This window comes from Mustela erminea, chromosome 7 (assembly GCF_009829155.1).
Source record: "Mustela erminea isolate mMusErm1 chromosome 7, mMusErm1.Pri, whole genome shotgun sequence".
Classification (NCBI taxonomy): Eukaryota; Metazoa; Chordata; class Mammalia; order Carnivora; family Mustelidae; genus Mustela; species Mustela erminea.
The window spans coordinates 81,174,109-81,201,020 of NC_045620.1; the positions used below are offsets into that span (position 1 = coordinate 81,174,109).

Genomic DNA, 26,912 nt, shown 5'->3' on the forward strand with positions numbered 1-26,912 from the left:
ACCTCGGGCTGAGGCTGCCGACAACCTCTCCTCCCTATCCTTCGGCCTCCTCTGGCCCCCTAGCCCTGCAACCAGCCATTGCCACCCTACCTAAAGTTAAGGTATGCAGTGTGCATTTCCTAGAACCTATCTGTGAGGTCTGAGCCCTTTTTCTTTTTAAATCTTTTTTTAACCAAGCTTTATGCCCATCATGGAGACTGAACTCAGAGGACTGCGATCTAGTCATATGCTGTTCTGACTGAGCCAGCCAAGCACCCATGAGCCCTTCTTACCAAGCCTTTCTTGGTCACGGGGCTGGAGTGTGAGAACCTGCAAAATCCATTTCCCCACCTCCTTCAGGCTGTTCTTTCTTTTGGCTGAGACTTGCTTTGCCTACTGGAACAAATACTGGCTCGATTCCGAGCAGAAGCCAGAACCAGAAGTTCATGAGGTATGGGTGCCTTAAGTGACCAGAGTAGGGACTTGTAGTTATTCACATGCAGATGGTTCTGTGGCTACAGGTGGCCCTCTTGGGATTCGGTGTAAGCCTGACCCTAAAACAAGACAGGCCTACATGCTGAAGCACCACAAATTGAAGATTAGAAGGAATGAGTTTGAAGAAAGACACATCGTGTGTCTGTGTAGAAGAGCAGACAAGCTTTCATTCACTAACACCTAAATCCATGATAACGCAGAATGATGCGAGAGAAACCATAGGACTTAGAGAAATGTAGTTAAGGGCGCAACACTCAGGTTATGATCCCATGGTCCTGTTTTAACACCTGATGTGGATGAGTGTAGCTTAACAGTGAATTGATGTACCAATCTATACACTTAATTATTGACATTATGGCATACATACTGCTCAGCTTCTCTCTCCCACTCCCCCTGCTTGTATTCCCTGTCAAATATTTTAAGTTGCAGGTGTCATTGCAAAGTAATGTGGTAGGAGGAGGGCTCCATCTCACAACCCTGAGATCACATGAGCTAGACTGAACCAACTGAACCATTTCTGTTTTATATACTTTCCAACTGTATCATTAGGTATCTGTAAATATAGAGGATTGTTTTGTGCCCCAGTGGGGCAGAGATTTTGCACGTTTGTTTTTTTTCCTCGAGTGTTATTTATTCCTAACCCTTAATTTTTTATTAAGAAAAATTTCACAAAAGTTTAAAGAACAGCATGTATCACTCTGATATGCTATTTTAAAAGTTAACACTACAGGGCACACTTAATGACTGAGCCACCCAGGCACCCCTATCCGTTCATTTATCAGGGAGATGAGCATATTGGGCCATTTAAAATTTCTCAATACTTCTGTTTAAAAACAAAAAAACAAAACCCACAAAACTTAAAGCACTCAGAACTGAGACTTAAAGTCAACAGGCAAATATGAACTCATTTTTTTCTCTTCTTACATAGCTTTTTCAACAATATGAGAAGTAACTGAATGTTGGTAGGGAAGAGCCAATAAATTAATCTGCTTTTTGAAACAAAACATTTAATATTTTAATTAAGTTTTGTCAATACAATTTTAAGCAAGTGCCATTGGAAGACCAGGCCCAGGAATTCACAAAGGAAACAATCTTCCAAACAGCAAGGAACACCAAGGTGATCTTCCACTCCAGAAGCAATTTAGGGACCACAGTGGTGCCAGTCGGTCAGTGTTCATCCAATTACCGAGTGTTTACCTGGTAAGAAAAAAACCCGAGTTCCACAACTTATAATAACAGAATTTTAATGATCAAAGAAATTTCGTGCAATTACCAAACTGCCCATTACCAAATCCCATTTTCACAAGAAATGACTGTAAAAATATGAACTGTTGTTATCGCCTTGATGACCAACAAAGTAACATGTACCACCCTCTTCCCTTCCCAAAACTCTTTAAAAAATATACCTTTTTGACCCTGTAGGGAAATTCATAATCTATTTATACTTACCACATCATCAATTTTCAGAATGCTCCGGACAGTTTCAGTTGCTAGAGTCAGTGCACTGACTGAAACCAACAAAGGCTGGACAACCAGTTCCTCCAAAATGTTGGAAATACCACCCTGCCAAATAGCACAAATTGCTTTTAGTGTCTGTGATTACATACCTCACCAATTACACTGCTACCAGTATGACACAAGGCCTTTCGAACCTAGTTTTCCCTTGTTCTAGTCAAAAGTAAAATACTCTATTTAAGCTCTTCTCTATACTGGACGTTCTATTTAACGAAAATTTGGAAAAACTGAATTTTTAGTTTTGGGGGAATTCTGGATTCCCCCAATCCTAGACCCCAAACAACTCCATTTATCTTGAGGGGAAAAAAAAAAAAAGATTTTATTTAACAGAGAGACAGCAAGAGAGGGAACAAAAGCAGGGGGGAGTCGGAGAGGGAGAAGCAGGCTCCTCGCTGAGCAGGACCCTGGGATCATGACCTGAGCCGAAGGCAGACGTCCAATGACATCCAGGTGCCCAACAACTCCTAACTATTTTTAACTTAAAAATACCCAGGCAAAATTAGGTAATTATACCCATTAAAAATTCCAAGATCTTGGGCGCCTGGGTGGCTCAGTGGGTTAAGCCGCTGCCTTCAGCTCAGGTCATGATCTCAGGGTCCTGGGATCGAGTCCCACATCGGGTTCTCTGCTCCGCGGGGAGCCTGCTTCCTCCTCTCTCTCTCTCTGCCTGCCTCTCTGCCTACTTGTGATCTCTCTGTGTCAAATGAATAAATAAAATCTTTGAAAAAAAAAAAAATTCCAAGATCTTTAATGCTCAAATAATTCCTGAACCCTAATTCTGAATATGGCCAAGGCTGGTCTGCCCTGCCTTTACATCTCCCTCAAATCCCACTTTTAAATTGTTACTGCAACTATTCTCAGTCTCCCTTCTCTCGGGATTGCTGCATTATGTGATGATGGCCATAACAGGTAACCATGCCTCCAGCCTTCCGTCCGAAAAATACTTTATCATCTTAGTCTCTTGGTTAAAAAAAAATTAGTAGTTCCCAACTACTGGAATAAAAGCAAAATAAAACTCCTCCACAACTGCCCCAATACTCAAAAGGCCTTCTCATTCTAGCTCTTATGGGAGCTTTTCCAACCTTAAAGTCCACTATATGACCAGCATATAACCCTCTAGACAAAACAAGTAATTTCTTGGTTCCTTTCACCTATAAAACATTTGTTTCCCCATCTGAAATTTCCTCCTCTCCTACCAAAATTGCACCTTCATAAAGCTTTCCCTAACCAGGCAATGCCCTTCCTTTGGAGTTTGGTATTATTTTAAATAAATCAATAAATAAATCTATTTATTCTTGGATTGTCATTTTCCATTACGTATTATTTGTCTCTTCAATAGAGATATTAATAAAGCACTAATACAAAAGGGAAGATTATTACTGTTATGTTTATGCCACACAACTATACTAGGCTACTGGTCACAAAAGCAGCAACAATTAATATTTATGTAATGTTTACTCTATCCCAGGCAACTTAGTAAGAGCCTCCTAGCTGGTAATGCATTTATTTATTTATTTATTTGACAGACAGAGATCACAAGTAGGCAGAGAGAAAGGAAGGGAAGGAGGCTCCTTGCTGAGCAGAGAGAGCCCGATTCGGGGCTTGATCGCAGCACCCTGGGATCATGACCGGAGCCCAAGGCAGAGGCTTTAACCCACTGAGCCACCCAGGCGCCCCCTGGTAAATACATTTAATCCTCACAACAGGCCTTTGAGGGAACTATTAATTGTCCCCGTTTTTACAACTAAGGAAACTGAAGCACAGACTAAGTAACTCACTAAGAGTTACACAATCAATAAGTAGCAGAGTAATGAACAAATACTACTTTTCACTGAAAACATCCTCTTCATTCTTATTCACTGGCATAAATTAGTTGACCTGCGGTTCTTATACTTGGATCTTAGATTACTTTTTTTTTTTTTTTAAAGTAATCTCTGCACATAATGCAGGGCTTTGAATTCAAAACATGAAGATCAAGAGTCATATGCTTTTCCAATTGAGCCAGCCAGGTGCCCCTAAACCCAAGATTACTTTTTTCAAAAGAAGATTTATTTACCTGAGAGTGAGTAAGCATGGTGGGCAGGGGCAGAGGGAGAGGGAATCTTTTGAGCAACCACCCCACTGAGCAGGGAGTCTGACCCCACAACTCTGAGACCATGCCTTGAGTCCAAATCAAGGGTCAGACATTTAATTGACTGAGCCACCCAGCTCCCCCAAAAGATTACTTTCAATTAAAAAGCTTTTGATCCAGGCAACCTTCTCGGGTCCTCTCTCTGTGAGCTCTGTACTCTATCTTTCAATAAACTTTACAACTGCTCAATAAATCTTGCTTTGCTGTCCACCAAAAAAACAAAAAAAAAAAACCAAGTTTTTCAGTAGACAATTATGAAGTTGTTAACATTTTAATCAATATTTTCTGTAATAATTAAAGACAAAATTATTACCTTTCGGACATTAATGCCGGTCGTTTTTTCTCCTTGGGCGTGCCGGTTTCTCAGTTCTGTTACTGTAGAAATGGGATTCAGGCCAGCATTTTCAGCTAGTGTAGATGGAATGACTTCCATAGCATCTGCAAAAGCACGAACGCAGTAGGATTCCATGCCACTCAATGTTCGTGAATATTCAGTTAACCGTAGGGCCAATTCTATCTCCGGAGCACCACCGCCTGCAATAAGAGCTCTGAAATTCACAAATACATTTTTAGCTTTTTTTATCCAACAAAAAGCTATTTTTAATAACTTACTATTTATACCTTAAAAATAGTCAAAATAGAAATGTTAACATTCAAAATGTTAGTGATGTATTACCTCTTCTTCACTAAACAGCGAATAACACACAGGGCATCATGAATGGAGCGCTCAGCTTCTTCAATCACCAATTTGTTAGATCCACGGACAACAATTGTAACTGTTTTTCCAGGGCTTGCACAGCCTGTAATCTATAGTAAATACACTCCAAGTTAGGTACAGAAATAAGGGTTAAAACAAACAAAAACAAACCCAGGTAAATAAAACCTGTATTACAATAATACTGTTACCTTGAGTAGTTTGCCAGAACCATTTAAATTGACCTCCTCAGCTAACTCAGCTGATCCCAACATGTCGGCAGTAAATTGGTCAATATGAGCAACTGGCTTGGTTCCAATAGTCTGGGAAAAATATCAAACCCACAAATTAAGACATTTGATTACCAGATATTTTCACACAGAAGCTACAAATATTTTACCTTACAAATGAATTCGATGTCTTCTCTTTCAATATCCTTAACCACCATAATCTTCATTTTGTTCAGGAAATGTAATGCAAGATCACTAAGAGCATCTCTAAAACACAAAACCAGTGATTAGGCCAATGCTAGATTTAAAAAATATACTGTTAAACTGTTTCTTAAGCTATTCATCATTACTGTTTAAATGATTAATAACTCAATTAGTATAGGAAGACGCTTTAAATTTAGTTGACCAAGTTTATGATGAGCTCAAAACTCTTTGAAGATTTCCAATGGATCATATTAGAATGTACCCCAGGCAACACTATTTGTAAAGAATACAATAAAAGGTAATTACTGTCATAGTTTTTAATACTAAATGAATGTATCTTTGATAATTGAAACTTGATATTTGATGAATTTAGACGTATGATTAATTTAAGACTCCATAAATTTACGCTTTCTCACAAATTACCTGAACAAAGCCCCTAACAACCCTGTGACACTGGAAGGGCGGATATTCTGATCCCTTTTCTACAGATAAGCTAACTAAAATTTTGAGAAGTTTACTTAAGGTCACCACCTATGATAGGACTTGGTAGGAGAACCAGATAATCAAACTCTTCATCAAGGTTTCTATATAAAATATTTACCCCTAGTATTTCCTGGCATAACATTTATTAATAGAGTACAAGGGACTACATCTACTTATTAGAATAAAATACTGAAGGAAATAAAAGGGATCAGTTCAAACTTTGGAAAATTCTTTTGTTCCATGAACTATCTCTTGCAATCTCCTCAAAAGAACTTCTAAATTTCAAGGCAAGCAATTCCATGGACCTTTAAATAAATGCCTCTTTTAGCTAGCTAAGAAATTCTAAACCAAATGTATCAAAAACAAAGCATTCCATTTGCTCGATATTTAGGATCTTGGTCTAGAAAGAACATACAGTTGACCCTGGAACAATGAGAAATTAGAGGCACCAACTCCCCCTCTCCAGTAAAAAATATGCATGTAACTCCTGACTTCCCCAAAACTTGACTACTAATACCCTGCTAACCAAAGCCTTATAGAAAACCTAGCTAGCCAATATGCTGTATTCTTACAATAAAGCTAGAGAAAAGAAAATGTTAAGAAAACCGTAAGGAGGAGTGGCTAGCTGGCTTAGTTGGAATATGCAGCTCTTAATCTAAGGGTCATGAGTTCCAAGCCCCATGCTGGGTGCAGAGATTACTTAAAGAGAACTTAAAAACCACAAGGAAAATACATTTACAGTACTAAAAAAAAAAAAAAAAAAATCCACATGTAAGTGGACCCACATAGTTCAAACCTGAGTTGCTCAAGGGTCAACTATATATCCCACACAGTTAAATCATCACAGTGCAAAGAGAACCCACTTTAGAGGATTTATCAGAATGCAATGTCCCAAAATGCAGATTCATTCTAGATTTCTAGTGATCTACCTACTCCAAATGTTTCTTAAAAAACTGCTTAAAAAAAAATTTGCTAAAATAAACTTGTCATTCAAAGCTCAACAAAATAAATAGCTTCCACACCTCAGAATAGACTTCTGTATGAGAAGGACATTACATCCTGTTTTTTTAATTTGCTTCACTAAATTGAGAATATAGGCTCTCTCCTCCCGCAGCACTCGGTCCATCTGGACATAGTCAGAAACTACTATTTGATTATCCATCTGTTGAGAAAAAAGAACATCGCATTAATAAATTGTGCTCTAAGAGTTTTGTGGGGTTTTTTTTTTTTTTGGTGTTTAAAAAAGTTTTTAAGTGAAAAGGAGAGTTTTTTTTTTTTTTTTTTAAAGATTTTATTTATTTGTCAGAGAGAGAGAGCACAGGCAGACAGAATGGCAGGCAGAGGCAGAGGGAGAAGCAGGCTCCCTGCCGAGCAAGGAGCCCGATGTGGGACTTGATCCCAGGACGCTGGGATCATGACCTGAGCCAAAGGCAGCTGCTTAGCCAACTGAGCCACCCAGGCGTCCCAAAAGGACAGATTTTTTCTTTTTTCTAGAAAGGCTTTTTTGTTTTGTTTTAAGATTTTATTTATTTATTTGACAGAGATCACAACTAGACAGAGAGGCAGGCAGAGAGGAGTAAGCAGGCTCCCCAGTGAGCAGAGAGCCCGATGCAGGGCTCGATCCCAGGACCCCGAGATCATGACTTGAGCCAAAGGCAGAGGCTTAACACACTGAGCCACCCAGGTGCCCCTCAAAAGGACAGATTTTTTTTTTTTTTTAAAAAGGACAGATTTTTAATGAAAATATTAGGTATCATAATAAATTCAACCAAAACCAAGCCTAATAATAAATTAGAGGCATACATAGAAAAGGTCTAGGAAAATGAATATATATACCAACGGTAACTCAGGTCTTTAACTTTCATCTATACACCTTGTTGTATTATTTATATTTTTTGCAAGTACACTTTGGTAATTTTAAAATGGTTATCCTTGTTCCTGAATATGTCAATTTTTTTCATAGAAAGATATGCATTACTGAAGTTTCAGTTGTATCCTTTTAACTCTATGGCTTGTTAGAAAAACTGGTATGCTAAAAGGTGGTATGAGGGACAAATCTTATTAATTAAATGTGTATAAAACAACATTAATTTTTCTATAGGTTTAATGTTTGGGAAACACATGACTCAACAGGAAACCTATATGCCAATACAATGTAAAACAAGAGCAAATCTGAGTGAAATGACAAGATCAACCACTCCCTTTTGGAAAAAGCACTTACGATCAAAAGATAAGAAAATACCTTAAAAAATATTTCTTTAGAGTATAAATAGTAAGCTGGTTTCAACTTTCATTTGTGTAAATATAGGACAAAAGATCTGTCTGCTGCTACAGGATGGATGGCGTTTCTCAGAAACCTACAAAGAAACTGGAAATTCCACTTACTCTGTAACTTTTAAATAACCTAATTTTATTATTTCATACATAGTGCCCCTACTGTTCCTTGCCTTCATCTATGAGTCAACGCTCAATTTCAATGACAGCCTGATCTGTCATGTCTGGCATCTAGTAATTTCTCCTTTTGTCTCAATTCTATTAATTCTTTCAGAATTTATGATCTTTACCACTAGTATCACTATACCGTATTTTTAGAATATTGAACAAAGATCCAAGCTATTAGAAAGTTACATACATAGGGAACTAATTTCATTTGCTTTACTTACATCTGTTTTGGGAGCAGATAAACAAAATTGAATAAGTCCAATCTTAGCCTTTTCAACTCTGGTTATGCCAGAATTTGCCACCTTTTGAGTAAGTACCAGCCCTTCCACCAGCTCACAGTCATCAATTGTGCCACTAAGGAAAAAGGAAACAAAGAGGACACAGTTAACAAAGGGTGGAAATCTGTGAGTTTAATAGGTTGCTAACAGATTAAAAATCTTAAGTCCAATAAAATACAAGTCGGTCTCACATTTATTACTGCCCCAATTCCTAAAATTCTTTGATCACACTAATACCTTGCCATCATGACAGAATATAAACAAATTCTTGAGATTCCCACATTAATAAAAGTTCTTAATTTTTAAAAATAATTTATTTGTCAGAGACAGAGAGAGCACACAAGCAGGGGGAATGGCAGGTAGAGGGAGAAGCAGGAGCCTGATGCAGGACCTGATCCCAGTACCCTGGGATCATGACCTGAGCTGAAGGTAGAGGCTTAATTGATTAAGCCACCCAGGTGTCCCTTTAATTTTTACTAAAATCGTAATTAGAAATGCTTACCCAAGTTTCTTAACGATTTTAATGTCTCTAAGATCTACACTAGTAGCTGTGGCTGGATCAATCACTTTCATCACTGCATTTACACTCATTGGAGAAAGCAGACTTGAATATTGAGAGACAACCTAGAATTTAAAAAATTAAATACAGTCACTTTCACACACACACACACACAAAATCCTGGTTCTTTAATAACTAAGATCTTCAAGAAGAAATCTTAACCACTTTTTTGGGGTGACAGGGAGAATGGGAACATGACACAACATTCCAAACTGTCTTCTCCACTCAGCTGCCCATCACAAAATATGTAGGGCACAAAATATGTAGACTTCTTTTCCTACTTTATTAACCTATTAGATGGGACTATCTAGATTAGTAGCTCTAGAAAATCCAAAAATCAAATTATATGTAGATGTTTTTTACCTAAAATCAATCTGTGAGCAAATGCTCTATATGTGCACACATAATACTGAGGGACTAATAAAAATAACTTCTGGCTAACGCTTTACTAAGAACTTATTGTATGTGAGACAATGGTCTTAGCCCTTTATGTTTATATACCCGATCAATCTTCAGATGAAGAAATTCAGAGTCACACAGCTTAGTCAAGTGATGAGCCCAGCAATAAACCAAGCAGTCTAGACTCTGTGACCCTGCTATTCTGTCCATATTAGGTCTGAGGACACTCAACAGTTATCATGTATGTCACTAACACTATCCAGCTCACTGAAAGATGATGAATGTATCAAAATAATGCTGATGAAAAAAAAAATGGGGGTGGGGGACACAGGACATGACAGAAGACAAGAACATTAAGTTTGCAGGAAATTAAAAAAAAAAAAATCAATGCTTTACACTTGAAAACTAAAACAGCAGCACTGGTTATAAGTTAAGAGGGACCACGGATGGGCAAACCTGTCCTGGGTTCCAATCTCCACTTATCCCTTACTGATAAGTCTTGGGATTAGTTACTTAACTTCACTAGATCTATTTTCCTGTCTATAACATGGACGTACAGTTTATCTGACAGCCCTGAAGGAAGAGATTTGACATTAACTAATTCAGTTGTACAAAAAACCTCAATTACCCAGACACTCCAGACCTTACGTTTATGGACTGCAGAGCATCAAAAATCACAACCTAAGAGTTACAATTCTTAACAAGCTTTAAAAAGTAATTTTAAAATGATCCCTTAGTACTGGTCTCACCTTTGAGTTCAGGGACGTGGTAGCACTATTTAATAAGGTTTCTCTGTCACTCAGTTCCACAGGTCGAGACATGTCAGTCAAGATTTCTATACCCTTTTCCAAAGCCTTCTGGAATGACTCAGAAATGATGGTTGGATGAATCCCTGTCATTTGTTAAAATTTAGTTATTACAACACATGAACTACATATGACACCCCTTAAGATTTTTTATTCATTATTATTTCAGAGTAGTCATAATTTTTAAAATGATCTCTATTAACTTAGGCTTCAGTTATAAATAAAACAGTCTGAACAACCTTAACTGCTATTATGGCAAATAACTTATTTCCATTAATCTGGCAGTCAATTCTGCACTCATGCGATATTTACACCTTTCAAAACCACAAATCTATGTTATAAATAGAGTAAGTGACTGGAGAGTCTCCACTATGATTAAGCAGTATTTACCAGAAGAAACTATACTACCTTTCCCAAATCTTCATTCTCATCTAGAATCTAAGATCAGTACCGCCACCACACCTTATTTTAGAAAAGCAAAAATTTTATCAAGTTCCATTCAAAATGAAGGCTGGTTGAGGAAAAAAAAAAAAAATGAACAAAAAGAAACAATGTTCTTACTCATATAATAAACACAGCAAAATTTAACCTAAAAATTCCTAACAAAATTAGTTATTCCAAATCAAATACCAAATCTATTACTCAGTAACTTTTGGCCTTTGTTTAGTAATAAAACATGCCCTATGTCCTACCTACCTTTTTGAAGCAGCTTGGTACAGGAATCTAAGAGAGAGCCAGCAATGATGACTACTGATGTGGTGCCATCTCCTGCTTCTATATCTTGTGCCTTAGAAAGCTCCACCAGCTAAGTAAACAGAACATGCTAAGTTGCTCAGTGAGAAAGGTAAGGACCCAATAACATCTAAGTGAAATATAAATGAACAGCCTTCATATCAGTGTCAAAAACAATGTGATTATTATCAACACTGTAAAACTCAATATAATTCTTTTTTTCAAAATTATTTATTTATTTGACTGATAGAGATCCACAAGCAGGCAGAGAGGAAGGCAGAGAGAGAGGAGGAAGCAGGCTCCCTGCTGAGCAGAGAGCCCGATGCAGGGCTCGATTCCAGGACCCTGGGATCATGACGAGAGCCGAAGGCAGAGGCTTTAACCCACTGAGCCACCCAGGCGCCCCTCAATAAAATTCTTGACTTCTTGGATTTCATTTTATTTTTAAGTTTCATTTTAAAATGATTGATATATTTGTGACTTGCAAAATTTTGCTCATATACTCTCTATAAGAATCTGTTATGATTTTTTGGTTTCATCTATGGTTATACATTTTTTTTCTCCCCAGCTATTAAAAGTTCCTGTCATAAAGTGTAAATGATGTTGCACCAAAGGTACCCTGTAGACTTGGAAACTAAAGAACGGGATTATGGAAGACACACGTGTCAGTTTGGAGTCCTTTGGTAGTTTATCTGAATTGACCCCGGATAAGCCTAATCTGATTCATCTTAAAAGTCACCTTTATGTAATCAAACATTACTTTTTGACAGGAATTTCTTTTTGCAGATATGGTGACTTCTCACTTATACTGAATCATCATCACACTTAAGCTGGATTGGTAACTGTTTAATAAACCTCAGTATTTTAGACACTTGATTTTGTGCACAATTAAGATTACACTGCTCTCTTCCAACCAACACCCACTGAACTATTAAAGACATTTCATGTTTTTATCTTCTTCTTCCTCTACTATACAGTACATTCCTATGGACAAGGAGACTCATGTTTTATTACAACCTTGCACTGAAGAGCACAATGTTAGGCACACAATGTATCCTAAAAACATGCCTGTTTTAACACAAAAAAGAATTCACAGTGTTTATACAATGTGATCAAATAAAACAAAATTAATTCTTTACAAATATCAAGCAATACATTAAAAAAAAAAAAAAAGGCAACCTCATCTAAAATTATACTTACCATTCTGGCTGCTGGATGTAACACTTGCATTTGTTTCAGAATGGTGGCTCCATCATTTGTAATGGTCACATCGCCTTTTCCATCTTGAATCTGTCAAGTTTTGTTTTTTTAAAAAAGCTGTATTTCAAAAATTATTCTTTACCCAGCACAATGACACCCTAAAAGCTCTATTAATTTTAAAGTTTCTTGGTAGATAAGTTAATTTATGTTTGCCTGGTTTACAACTGTGCTTAATTTCAAATTCTCTTACATTACTAGAGTGATTTAAGAAATATGCAGCAACAGTCTAACTTTACAAATGGAAATACCTGGCTTTACTCCAGCTATTTTTTTCATTTGTTTGAAAGTGAAGGAAATCTAGACACACAAAACACAAAGCAGAACTACTACGAAGAATTACTAACATTATTGGGTTCATATCCATCATTAAGAAATGGTACCATGGAACCTTCCTACACTGTTGGTGGGAATGCAAGCTGGTGCAGCCACTCTTGAAAACAGCATGGAGGTTCCTCAAAAAGCTGAAAATAGAGCTACCCTATGACCCAGCAATTGTGCTACTGGATATTTAACCTAAAGATACAAATGTAGTGATCTGAAGGGGCATGTGCACCCGAATGTTTATAGCAGCAATGTCCATAACAGTCAAACTATGGAAAGAACCTAGATGTCCATCAACAGATGAATGGATAAAGATGATGTGTGTGTATATACATACAATGGAATACTATGCAGCCATCAAAAGAAATGAAATCTTGCCATTTGCAAAGACATGACAGAACTAGAGGGTATTATGCTGAGTGAAATAAGTCAATCAGAGAAAAGACAATTATCATATGATCTCTCTGATATGAGAAATTTGGGAGGCAGGGCAGAGGGCTGTGGGGGGTAGAGAAGGAAAAAACAAAACGAGATGAGATCGGGAAGGAGACAAACCATAACAGACTCTTAATCTCACAGAGCAAACTGACGGTTGCTGAGGGGTGGGGGAGTAGGGAAGGGGTGGTTGGGTTATGGACATTGGGGAGGGTGTGTGCTATTGTGAGTGCTGTGAAATGTGTAGGCCTGATGATTCACAGACCTATACCCCTGGGGCAAATAATACAATTTCTGTTAATAAAAATAATTAAAAAAAAGAAAGAAAGAAAGAAATGACACCATAAATTTTCAAAAAGCACCACAACACAGTAAATACAATTCTTATATTCAAAAAAGTAACTTATGTCTTAGTATTTTCAACAAAGGATAAACAGGCTCACTAGCAGGGACAGATTTTAAAACATCCACACAGAATAATACCATCTGTGTATCATCCAGATAATCCTTCATATGGTTTCTCTCTCATTTTGGATGTTAATTAGCACTGAATTTGAGGGTATATTTCTCAAAACTGGATGGTCTGGAATGCACTGCAATGTTTTATGCTGCCTGTCAGTCACACGAGAACAACTGAAATTCCACAGAACCATGCAGGGTCACAGTTACAGCAATAAGGAACGCTGAACTCAAGCATGTATAGCTACAGCCTTACTCTACTTCTCATGTAACAACACAACCGATAACAACTTTTGTGTATGTACTTTCACTGTATAAAGATCATTAAAAATATATGAATTATACTTAAGTCCTGCTCACCCCAAAGCAATCTATTAGTCTTCTAAACTCTCAAAGTACTCTTCTAGCACTTTTTGCTCTTTAGGCAGCATATCTTAACCCACTATTGAGAATCTGCAGTGTAGACAGCAGCACCCAATATGTAATGAAAAATGTGGTTTTTTTGGTTTTGTTTTGTTTTTTGTTTTACCATTTTGTCCATTCCTTTTGGTCCAAGGCTTGTTCTAATAGCATCAGCAACAGCTGTAAAGAGAAGGAAGAAATCAGAACCTCTTTAAAAAAAGCAACGTATTTCTCCTCTCAAATGATCATCTGTCCTTATTAGGATATGGTGTGCAACCATTTACTCTGTCTATTAAAGAAAACTCACTGTCTAATAATAATCTACTGGAAACCCAGTAGTAATTTATTCCTTTAACTGTACGACACTCACCTTTTGTTGTTAAAGTCACTGTACATTATACTTGTGCCCTGCCTATGGTAGAATAAAATTCGAGGATTTACCTAACCTTCCTCTAAGTATCAAAATAAGCACAATGTAATTATGAACTCAAAATGGAGACTGCATTTTTTCTCCATTCCTTAAGAGAACACAAGCAACAGGAGAGGCAAGACTTCCTACTATATAATTCCCCTTATTTGTCTATTCTGTCTTCTCTAAATACAGAGTGTAATTTTTGAAGGCTAAGACTTGTCCACCGATGTGAAGATGTTGCCCATCTTTACATACCCTGCCACCAAATAAACCCAAACAAAACCCCCAAACCTTAACCCAAACAAAAACCCTAGCTTTCAGTCATCATCGGTACATTATGAAACATCGATGGGTATATAGTTTACCATTCCAAAGTTACTTACTCTTACTAACTTCCCTAAGAATGTTTATTGGTCCACTGAAGGGAAACTGGAGTTGATGAACAGTCAAGACAAATCCCCTTTTCTTTGAGAAGCCCAAGACTCCCCTTCCTCACATACCACCTCACCCCATATACACAGGGCTGAGATTGTGCCCTAATCATCCCATATTCCACAACCAGCATACTTCCTTTTACTGCGTGAATAATACATAAAGACCTTAAGGACAAAAAAAATTTGCTATAATTAAAACTTATTTTCTATTTAATTGTCTCATAATTTTGGACTGCTACTCCTAATTATCCAGGCAATATTAGCCTCTCAGGAGATTTTAGTGGACCCCATGGCCATGATTCACCAACAGACCAATTCACTTTAAGAATGCCCTCACACTCATCTACATGAAGTTAGGAAAACACACCCTATCCAAAAAGTAAAAGATTTCAGACTGCTTACATCTCCCAAAGCATCTGATTTTTAAGATACAGTATGGCACACAGCAGAGTCTGTTAAAAGGAACTCCTGAAGAGTACTAAAACTAGTATTACTTTTCTGTGTGTTTATGGTTTTTACATTATCAACCAATTTTCGGGGGGCATGCTTTTGAGATAACATCCAAATAAAAAACTGACTCCCTGAATTATCCTGAAAATGCACCTAAACTAAAGCAACTTTTCTCTATCAAGTTTGTTGGGTTTTGTCTGACTTGGAAAGACTAGTTGTGCCCCTCTGAATTCTCATTTAAAAAGGTCAGGTTCTTTTCTTTCTTTTTTTTTTTAAGATTTTATTTATTTATTTGACAGAGATCACAAGTAGGCAGAGAGAGGAGGAAGCAGGCTCCCCGCTGAGCAGAACCCTGGGATCATGCCACCAGCCGAAGGCAGAGGCTTTAACCCACTGAGCCAAAGGTCAGGTTCTAAACAATGAATTCTGTTACACTTAAAAGAAATTAAATTAAAAAAAAAAAAAGGTCAAGTTCACAGATAATTCAGGTGGCCTCTGCTCACCAGGCCCTTCAAGATTTGGCCCCATCCTACCCTTTCAATCTTCACCTCTCAGGTCTTCTCGCACTTTAATCTCTAACTGTAATGAAAAACGCACTACATTTCAATACTCAATATACATCAGCTAAGATCTCTAAGTCTTCGTTCTCATTTTTCCAGGCTCTTCTGTCTCAACAACTACTCTTAATTCTCACCCTCCGGTGGGCGGGGGGGGAGTGCGAACACTTTCTTCAATTTTATGGGTTGGCTAAATGTCGAAGGTCACAAAGCCACTCAGAAACGGTTAACAGAGAACTGTAACTCAGGTTTTCATTGCTATTATATACCATACAGTTATAGAAAACAAAAAAACACCAATAAATCGTCCATATTTCTAGACTTGCTTGCGTTTGGCTGGACATGCAGGGAGAACGTAAATGCACAACCTGGCTTTCCACATGCTCCATCAGAACAGGTGAGTCTCCTCCACAGCCCAGTACAAAGGGCCCCGCCCCAACGGAAGCGCGGAGTTGACCAAATTCGTTTCATCAGTTGCGCCAGGAGCGTCTTTAAATATTTTTATAGGAACGTTTGGAAACTAAAATGTATTCTGCAAACAACATTCTACCACCAGTGGAACCCATACGCATTTAGACGACAGCGCTTATGTGTCAGATCCCAAGGGACGGCTGCTTGCGGTCCTCGACATCTTTCCCCTGAAGCGTGATTACCGACCAGGGATGAAAAATTACGAGCGTGTAAGACCAATAGGGCCAGCCTCAAGATCTCCATACTTGGCCCTGGGAATTACCGGCAGAATACGTAAGAGATCCCTCAACTGAGCTGCCATCCCTGGAAGGACTAGATTATCTCAAGTAACAGAAAAATGAGCTTTAGCAACCCAAGTTCAGGATGAGAGTATAAGCTCGACCCCGCACGGCCTCGGGTCGGACTGAGGGAGCGATACCTTTGGCCGCCGAGATGTTGCTGAAGCGGATTTGGGCCGGCTTGTCGCGGTCCTGATAGGCGCTTTTGCTGCGGCCGCCGGCAGTCCCGGCTGGCGCCCCGCTTCGGGGTGCCACGTTCTCGGGCATGGCAAACTTGGCTGGGTCTGCGTGGGCTCGCGAAGGACGGATGGACCCGGATTCCAGCCGGCCGTAGACTAACGGAACGCGCCCACCGCCTTCACGAAGCTTCCAGAAAGCAGCGCGGACGCCGGGAGGAGGAGGTGGAGAGGGGGCCTGCCACGCGGCGCGGCGCCGACGTGACGTAGCAGGCTGCCCGCCGCGCGCCGGTTGAGGCGGCTGTGGCTGCCAACTGGGGGTTTACTAGGAGCATTGGCCCCGGGCCCGGGGTGGAGGAGCGCTGAGGGAGGACGTTTGCGAGGCAGCCAGGAAAACCCATGATTTTAAAGGCGGGCGTTGGGCATCAACATCGCCCGCTGCCCTGGCCTGGGTCGTGAGGTCCCTTCCGTTAATTCAAACCCTACGCGTCTCAGAGGTGTTGTGGGCTCCCGGCTTACATATGAATGGTCGGGGCTGAGCTGGTTTTTGCTGGGCGGCTTAGTCCTGTATTTTGTTCAATTCTGTTCGTTTTGAAAGAGAGTTGGAAGAGAGGTTTGGAATAGGTGCCTGTTTTCATTTGGTTTAAGTGTTGATTGTCTCCTATTGATTGTTACTGGGGGGTAGTTAGAGGTATAAATACTTGTTGAACTGCAGAGACTTTTGCTTTGAACCTGCGATTGCCTGCCAAACCAGGACTGCCTGTCTTACAACGCCCTCGTTGTTACTAGCTTCTTACACATAACATGAACCACTTACAGGGAGCCAAATTATTTTAGTTCAGTTGTGTGCTAGGTGCATTGCTAACCCCTTTATATATTTTATCTCTTTAAATCTTCACTATAATCCTATGAAGTGGACGCTATAATAATTATAATTATAATAGTAATAATAATTATTGTTAATTTTTAGTAGATAAGGTAGCCAGCCAAAGCACAAAGAGTTCTTACAGGTAAACCTGTAAGTAAGTAGATTGAAACCGTATTTCCATTCAGAGCAACGACTTCCCAGATCATGAGCTGAACTGCTGGGCTCCTGTTACCACTTTTCATTATGGAAGTTCATGTAAGTTAAGTTTGTTTAATGTTCTTTCACAAATAAATATTAAGCGCTTATAAAGCAGGGATGTCTGGGATATATTGAGTACTTAATCCTATTATCACTAGGCGCTTTTACACACCATGAGGAAATGAGCATTAAAAGATGACCCTTCCTAAGGTGCTTTCTACTCATATGCCTCTGGTGCTGACTTTTATTTTATTTTTTAAGATTTATTTACTTATTTAAGAGAGAAAGAGCATGAGTGCGTGAGCAAGGTGGGGGGTGAAGGGTGACAGAGGGAAAGGGAGAGGGAAAATCTAGCAGAATCCCTGCTGAGTGCAGAGCTCATAGGGGGCTCCATCTTATGACCCGCCCCCATCATGATGCAAGCCAAAACCAAGCTGATTTCTATTTTAAAAGGACCAGACTTCTTTGATGTAGCTCATCAATATCATGATTACTTGTTAAGACAACTGATGTGCAGTCGTGGAAACAAGTGTGTGATGCTAGAAACAGTGTTAATTTGGGGATCCAAAACCTGGCTTCAAAGTTCTACTCTGCTAATTATTAACTATGGGATCTTTGGCAAGTCATTTAAGTTCTTTTGGTCTCATTTTCCTCACCTGTATAATAGGATTAAATTACATGATCTCTAAAGGCTGGTTAGACCCTACTAGTTTTATTAGTGTAAGTTGTAGACCTGTTAGCCATAAAAGAGCAGAATTTGGAAGATGCCATTACTGGCCTTTTTGTCCCCATGGGGTAACACAATTGCTTTAATTAAAGTTTTCAAGTTCTAAAGATATTTTTTTCTTTTTCTGTGACAAATTGGAATTACTTTTTATCCCCCCAAATTACCCAATAAATAAGTGCTGAAAATTTGATTGCTTAAAAGTGTCAGTATGCATTAATTCCCCATTAGAATGGGATTTCGTTAAGTATTAAAATGTGCAAACTTGTGTATGCTATGCAAAAGCACTGTTGCTAGTGAAGAATGGAAATATTGAAAAAAAAAATCCTGTTAGATCCAAGCAGACACAAAGCATATGTGAGAATGTTGGCAATAGCAATAGCCTTATAGAGATTCTTTAATGATTTGTAAAGTAGGTTTTATAAAACAGTAATACTTGGCCATCCATCCAGGTGAGGGTTGTCTTGCCTGGATGGATGGTAAATGACTTGCTTAGCCTCTAATAACAAAACTGAGCTAAGCTCTGTTTGGGTTTGGAAAAGGGGAGAGGGATGTGTATATGTTTTCTCAATTTTCCACAGCAGAGACAATGGTTGTTATTGTTATTATGTATGATCTGTTTTTCTTCTCTGCGTTAGTTTATGTCATTGAGACAACCATCAAGCCCTATTTTTCCTAAGCCATATTGCTTGCATCATTCATTTTTTTGTTTGCCTTGCAATATTACATGAAACAGAGGCCCGTTTTCCTTAAATTTAATTTGATTTTCCTAATTTTCCCTGAAATATTTCTAGTTGACATTTTTATCATTTTGTAAGCTTTCCAGTGAAATGTGTCTGAAGATGGGAAACGGAAAAACCAAAAGAGGATTCTGGCAAACTTAGAAGCTTCATGGTCTTTTTAAAAAATTTATTTAAGATTTTATTTATTCACTTGACAGAGAGAGAGAGAGAGAGAGAGAGAGAGATCGATCACAGGCAGGCAGGCAGAGAGAGAGAGGGGAAAGCAGGCTCCCTATCAAGCAGAGAGCCCGAAGCGGGGCCTGATCCCAGGACCCTGAGATCATGACCTGAGCCAAAGGCAGAGCCTAAATCCACTGACCCACCCAGGTGCCCCACTTTGTGATCTGTTTTAAGTAAACCAGATTTTCTGTCTAAAAATAGGAATTAACTAATATTAATTACTGCAAATTTGTAGGCAAAATAAGTTATTGTTGTTTTGGAGGTCAAGTCATGGGGCACAACATAAGAGAGGCAAGCAGACATTAGATACTTCCCAATGGAAGAAAAAAAGAATTGAACCTAAGTCTAATGAAGTTCCTAGATCTAATTTTTAATTTACAGGTTTACAGGACATACAGGATAGAATATGGTTTTTAAAAATGATACCCCATGAGGATACAATCAATAAAACATAGAAACATCTTTAGGATACATGACCTGCAAACACATTGTAAGAAAAGAAAACAGCAAGATGGAAGGGGAACGTACAGATGAAAAGAAACTTCAGATTAAAAAAAAGGAATGAGTGTGCATGGCTGGCTTAATCAGGGGAGGCTCTGACTTCTGGTCTTGGGGTCATGAGTTCAAGCCCCATGTTGGGTATAGGGATTACTTAAATAAGTAAATAAACTTAAAAGAATTAAAAGAATGATGCAAGCAATATGTCTTAGTAAAATGGGCTTGGGGTGCCTGGGTGGCTCAGTGAGTTAAGCCTCTGCCTTCTGCTCAGGTCATGATCTCAGGGTCCTGGGATCGAGGCCCACATCGGGCTCTTTGCTCAGCGGGGAGCCTGCTTCCTCCTCTCTCTGCCTGCCTCTTTGCCTGCTTGTGATCTCTATCTCTGTCAAATAAGTAAGTAAAATCTTTAAAAAAAATAGGCTTAATGGTGCTCTCAATAACAAAATATACAAGGGAGAAGAAAGCTAATTGTTCCTTGCTGGTTAATTAAATACTTAAATATTCAGACAGACAGTTAAAAAATATGAAGTTTGTGAGAGAAATTTGAGTATGGATTTATAGTTATTGAGTATGGATTTATAGTTGATTATGGATTTACATTTTATGTAAATAATTATGGTTTTTTAAAAAATGTCTTTATCTTTTAGAGAAATATAATGAAATATTTACCAATAAAGAGGTTTTTTTTTGTTTTTTTTTTTAAGATTTTATTTATTTGTCACAGAGAGAGAGAAAGCAGAAGCAGGGGAGGTGGCAGGCAAAGAGAGAAACAGGCTTGCCATTGAGTAGGGGGCCCGATGCGAGATTTGTTAGTCAAACCCACATCATCACCTGTTTGCTTTCAGTGATAGTCTAGCCTTGGCCTTCCTTGTTCCTTCACAACTCATCAGGCAGGTATGTGCCACCCACCACACAGAAGAATCTTAAAAATGCAAATCTGATGGGTCACCTGGGTGGCTCAGTTGGTTAAGCCTTCTGCTCAGGTCATGATCTCATGGGTCATTATCTCTTGGGTCCTGGGATGGACCCCCATGTTGCTCTCCATGCTCGGTGGGGAATCTGCTTGAAGATTGTTTCCCTCTACCTCTCCCCCAGCTTCTGTGAGCTTGCATGCCCATGCACTCTCAAATAAATAAATACATCTTTTATTTTATTTTATTTTTTTAAAGATTTTATTTATTTGACAAGGAGAGCACAAGCAGGGGAGCAGGAGGGGAGAAGCAGGCCCTCTGCTGATCAGGGAGCCCACGACTCTGGGATCATGACCTGAGACAAAGGCAGATGCTTAACTGACTGAGCCACCCAGGCAACCCTTAAATAAATAAATCTTTTTTTAAGAAACTCTGAAAATCTGATCTTTTACTCCCCTGCTTACAACTGTTCAGTTACTCCTCAATGACTAAGTATAAAAGCCAGCATTACATGTAAATTCTCCACTTTATGACACAGACTCTGTTTATCTTTCCAGATTTATTACTCTAGGCTCCTCCTTCTATTCATGCTACAGTAGGGGAGGAAAAAATCTTTTCCCTTCTGCGCTTCAAGCTTCTTGGCTGGGCTCTGTAACGAAATACAGATCAACAAGAGAAAAGCATACAAATTTATTTAATATAAGTTTTATGTGACAGGGGAGGCTTGATAAAGAGAAGAAGACCTGAAGAAGTGGTTATACCATGTTAGATTTGATGAACAGTGGAAAGTTGTGAGAAAAAAATGTGATAGGACAAAAAGATAAAGAGCTGAGGGTTGTAAACTGGGAAAACTCAGCAAGGCCTTTTTGTTCAGTTTCCTCTTGGCCTCCTCCATCTTTGGAGATAATAATGCAGGTACAGGGAGAGCAACTCTCACATGAGAGTCTTCTGATCTACTTCAGAAGAAAAAGGGGGAGATCATGGAGTTCTTCCCATACCTGTTATTTCTTAGGTTTTGCTTCTCATGTTTCGTCACATACTCACTACGCCAAGGTTCCGTAATTTGGTGTGGTATGTCCTGTGCCATCATTAAACAATGGAGTTCACAGTGTACCTCAACATACCACTCTTTCATGTCTCCAGACATAGGAACATGCTATTTCCCCTGCAACATGTCAGGTTACTTGTTGGTTTGCAACCTCAGAGATTCCTGGATGAAATCTGAAACCAGGTCTTGTACATGGAGGGCAGGAAAGACTAAAGAAAGAGGCATACCACTCAAAAATGGCAGTAGGTAGTTTTATTTTTTTTAATTTTTAATTTTTTTAAGATTTTATTTATTTGACACAGAGAGATCACAAGTAGGCAGAGAGGGAGGAGGAAGTAGGATTCCTGCCAAGCAGGGAGCCCAATGCAGGGCTCGATCCCAGGACCCTGAGCCGAAGGCAGAGGCTTAACCCATTGAGCCACCTAGGCGCCCCAGTAGGTAGTTTTGGTAAGCGAGAAAATTTACTTATGAGGCTTTTCTTGGGTGGCTTGCAAGATGAGTAGATCTCTGGACCCATCATCTTAAAGTTCATATAGAAGCTATAAATGAGCTCAGTCACATATACCATCCAGATGATCTCAACAACACCTCTCTACGTACCATGTTCTTGGAATAGCTCCCACTGTGAGAACTGGACAGAATGTACATTTCAGGGATGGGAAGGCATGAGGAGCCTCTGATTGCACAGCTCCAGTTCATGGGTCAACTAGTGTCACGTCCTCTTGATTACCTCCTTCAACACTCTTCCCCATTAAGCTACTCTGACCTATACAAGCTGAGTTTGAGTTAGTTTTTCTTTCTTCTACCAAATCTGATAGTTAATTCTAAATACTTAGTAGTAGTAACCCTTAGTTCCTTGTATTTTAGTCATTTGTTTAAGTAAAGGAAGAAAAAATAATTTTGAATCTAATAAGTTCTTGGCAGGGACCCCATAACAAAAGATAGATTAATGAGAAAAACAGAAGTTTATTAACATGTATATCTTATGTATACATGTGAGGTACCCAGGGAAAAATGAGTAACTCAAAGCAATGGCTTAGAGCTCCAGTTTATATGCCATTTTCAGCAGAAAAGAAAGAAAGTTCAGGAAGACCAGTCAGTTATGGGGTGATGACCAGGAAAAGCCCAGTAAACAAGAGATTTGTGGCACAGCAGTTTTATTTCCATGCCTTCTTCATTGGTAATGGTCTAAAGTTGTCTCCTGGGATAAACTCTTCTCTTTCCTGTGGATAGAGGAAGGAGACCCTTGAAAATTTTTGTCCTGCTTTTAGGTAAATAGGAGGGCCAGAAGCTTTTCTTGTATCTGCTTCTCATTGCCTTTAGTTAAAAAAAAAAAAAAAAAAAGAAAATCCTTATGCCAAAGTGGCACATTTTAGGGCAGCATATTCTGCTGCCCTTTATTTACATATCATTTTCCTTTACCAGAATGTAAGATTTTAGTACAGAGACTGTTTTGTTCATTTCTGTATCCCCTGGAGCCTAGCAGAATGGCATAAAGCTCTCCACTAATAGCTGCTGAGTGGCTGGCTGAATGGAGTACATGGTAATTAAAATAGAATTTGAAAAGGTAGAGTAGAGACAGGGAGCAGGAAGAGTTTATTGCAAAACTTTGGGCCATTGTGTTTGCACATTATTTTGGCCCATATTTCTTATTTTAACATTTTCAGAAATGGAAAGTCTTACAAAAACTCCTATTTCTGGCCCTGGATCAAACAGCCTGTGAGCCATAAAAGGAGGAGTTTAAAAGAAGTGACCAGTTGGTTAATGGAACTTAGAATGGAAACCTATTTTCTTGGAAGGCTGTATTAGGTGCCTGTATTTTCCATTTGAGCCAAGGCTTCCGGGTCTTTTCTTTGCGGCTGCCTTGCCTTAGGTAATCCTTTTAATGGGACTGTGCCCAGGTTATCTGTGAAACAGGTTGTGTTTTGAAATTTAATAAAATAAAACGTTGTGCTTTAATACTTTCGTTTGAAAGGCATTCCAGCAATGCAGCTGTTAACCAACCTTAATAGCTGCATTGGCAGTGGCAGCTCCTGGTGATACAGGATGATTTTCTTTTATTGATCACATTGGTGTTTTGGAACTTGCTGTAGGCTCAGGCAGGCAGTGATATGTCCAGGTATTACATACAATAGGATAAGAGTTAAATGGTGGTAGTGATGTACAGTAGTTTACATTGTTGTTTTTTTTTTTAAGATTTTATTTATTTATTAGAGAGATCACAAGTAGGTAGAGAGGCAGACAGAGCGGGAGGGGAGGAAGCAGGTTCCCTGCTGAGCAGAGAGCCTGATGCAGAGCTTGATCCCAGGATCCTGAGATCGTGATCCGAGCCAAAGTCAGAGGCTTAACGCACTGAGCCACCTAGGTGCCTCAGTTTCCATTGTTTTTAAGTCATCTGTTTCTTGTGAGTTTTAATTAGACATGAGAGCGCTGAGAGGGAGTTCTTAGGGCCAGTAGAAAAGTAGGTTTATAGAAAGACTTCAGAGGGGTAAATTAACCCCTAGATATTGTAGGCTACATTTGGTGTATATTTTGGGGAGAAAGTATCTGAGGTATCTGTTGGATTCTGAGAGCATGTTCTGTTATCAAAACATTCAAGAAACACTATGTAAGGTATATGGCTTTTCTCAGTCATGTAGAACACATATGTTCTTTTTTTAAAAAAATATTTATTTGAGAGAGAAAGAGTGAGAGAGGGAAAGCACAGAGGAAGAATGAGAGGGAGAAGCAGACTCCCGGCTGAGCAGGAGCCTGATGTAGGGCTTGATCCTAGGACCCTGAGATCATGACCTGAGCCAAAGGCAGAGGTTTTAACCCACTGAGCCATCCAGGTACCCGAACACATACGTTCTTTAAAGCTTTTTATTAAAAGGATTTTGATTTTAGGACATACTACTTATCTTTTCATTATATAACCTTTTATTACAGTAGTATTGCATGTGCACTCTAGACATTTAGATAAATTAGGTAAGCAAAAGAAGCAAATAAAAACCACTCTAGGGGTGCCTGGGTGGCTCAGTAGTTTAAGTGTCTGACTCTTGGTTTCTGCTCAGGTCATGATCTCAGGGTTGTGAGATCTGTGCTGGGCGTGGAATCTCTTGGGATTCTTTCTCCCTCTCCCTCTGACCTCTCTCCCTCTCTAAAAACAGAAACAAACAAACAAAAACAATTCTCAATTATTCAGAGATATACTTTATAGCAAGTTGGTGAATAACCTTCCAGACTTCTATGCAGGTTGGCAGATCCAACTATCTAAACCTAGGAAAATATCTCAATATAGGTGAGAATCATTAATATTCCTAGTGTGTAAGAGCTCTACTGAAGTGACAGAAACTCTATAGAGAATTGTCAAGAAAATGAGAGGAAATACAAGTAGTCAATAAATATATATTAAAAAGTATTCTTTCTCAAATTTAAGAAATACAAGTGAAAATAAGCTAATATTTCTCATCTATCAGGTGGTAAAGATTATATAGAATAATATCAGACTGTTAGGAAGGTTTCATAGAAATAGAAATACATGGTACTTCCATAGAAATAGAAATAAATGGTACTTTCTGGTAGGTAATTTGAAAGTTATGTGCTTGGAACTTGCTGTAGGCTCACGCGGGCCGTGCTGTTTCCACTCATAACCCTTTCCCCCCTTATGCTGACCATTTTCTGCAATTCCTGTAGGCATACTTAACACAATGTATAATTTATCTCTAGGTTTGCTTTTCTTGGAGCTGTGAAAGCATCTCTGAATTTGCCTTTTAGAAAATTAATTCCTCTAGGGAAAGAGATACATCTTTTCTATTATAAAGAATGCCTCTTGATTTCAGTCAAACACTGGATAAACATTAGATCCTCTAGATCAGTGATTCTCAACACTGCAACAAGGTGGCACTATGCCTTGAAAGGGGGTGTCAGTTGTCCTGAAAACGGAAAGGGAGGGATGGCCTAGGCTGGACAGGGCCGGGTGAATAAGACATCCTGCTATGCGCGGGGGATATTCACTTAGGTGAAAAACCTACATGTTTATTATTGTCTGAGTCTGAAATGGAACTCAGTTACACCATTGTTTTTATGTTCTTAACATGGTTTTAATATACACAGAACATTCCTGGTTTACAGTTACTGGGTAAAGTGAGGAAAGAATGTTTTTGTTCTGAACAACTACCAACCTTTGTTCACATTACAGAAGATCAAGTTACCAGTAGCAGCTGCTCTCTCTTTCTCTCTGGAATCACCAATACAGCAGCATACCTGTATCAATTTGTATTTGTCACAGAAGGTTCAACATAAAGCTGCAGGGATTTGGCTATCCCATATGTCTCCTAGTCACCTACTATAGTTATGCCCCAACACTTACACATTGAAACATGTATGTTTAAATTAATTTCCTTTTGTTTTTATTCTAAATTATAATTAGGTCATTATGTTGACTTTTAAATTGAAATATAATTAACATACTGTGAAATTCAGCTTTTAAAGTGTATAATTCGGTGGGTTTAGCATATTTACAAAATTGTGTAACCATATCAATATCTAATTCTAGAACATGTTTGTTACCCCTGGAAGAAATCCATTCCCCCTTCCTCTAGGTCCCTGGCAACCATGAAATCTTTCTGTCCCTATGGATTTGTCTTTTCTGAACATTTCATGTAAATAGGATCTTACCTTATCTCACCTTTTATGTCTGTCTTCTTTCACTTAGCATGTTTTTAAGATTCATCCATGTTGTAGTATGTATCAGTACCTCATTCCTTTTTATGAGCGAATAACATATTGATTTTTTGAAATCATATGGGTAGAAAGTTACATAACCTGTGCATTTCATTTCAGGATTGTAAAGATAGTGTTAGCAAAATCTTTATTATAGAAAGGAGCATTGGATCAGAGCCACACCGATTTATCCAGAAAGAGAGTACCCATAATTGTAAAAAGGCAAGTAACAATCCTAGCAAACACATTATGTTATCTGGGGATAGTTAAATTTTCTGGGACAAAAGGTGGTCAGGTAATGATTAGGCAGAGATTAGATACGAGTGATAGATCGATATGAATGATCCTATTCAGTTAGCGGATTGGTAAGGCCTGGAATGAGGTGCAACGGTTCCAA

The 26,912-nt window shown here is 38.7% G+C and overlaps 1 protein-coding gene across 1 annotated transcript; it reads right to left on the bottom strand.

Moving 5' to 3' along the window:
- Window positions 1-1,461: 1,461 nt before the first annotated feature.
- On the bottom strand, window positions 1,462-16,849 carry CCT4 (chaperonin containing TCP1 subunit 4). The gene is made up of 14 exons (XM_032353651.1): window positions 16,567-16,849; window positions 13,952-14,004; window positions 12,148-12,237; window positions 10,912-11,020; window positions 10,159-10,301; window positions 8,954-9,075; window positions 8,395-8,527; window positions 6,754-6,893; window positions 5,215-5,311; window positions 5,027-5,137; window positions 4,797-4,927; window positions 4,434-4,668; window positions 1,924-2,037; window positions 1,462-1,671 (listed from the first exon to the last, which is right to left on the bottom strand). The coding sequence occupies exons 1-14, from the start codon at window positions 16,691-16,693 to the stop codon at window positions 1,657-1,659; spliced, it is 1,620 nt and encodes a 539-aa protein (XP_032209542.1). The 5' UTR covers window positions 16,694-16,849; the 3' UTR covers window positions 1,462-1,656.
- Window positions 16,850-26,912: the final 10,063 nt, after the last annotated feature.

What these genes read in the sequence shown, in the direction of transcription:
- CCT4 (XM_032353651.1), bottom strand. Translation starts at nt 16,693, where the DNA reads ATGCCCGAGAACGTGGCACCCCGAAGCGGGGCGCCAGCCGGGACTGCC. An exon ending in TACATCCAGCAGCCAGAATG is followed by an intron (nt 11,021 to 12,147) that starts GTAAGTATAATT and finishes CTGTTTACTTAG; the next exon opens with CTGGTGGAGCTTTCTAAGGC. An exon ending in TATCTGCTCCCAAAACAGAT is followed by an intron (nt 6,894 to 8,394) that starts GTAAGTAAAGCA and finishes TTTTCTCAACAG; the next exon opens with ATGGATAATCAAATAGTAGT.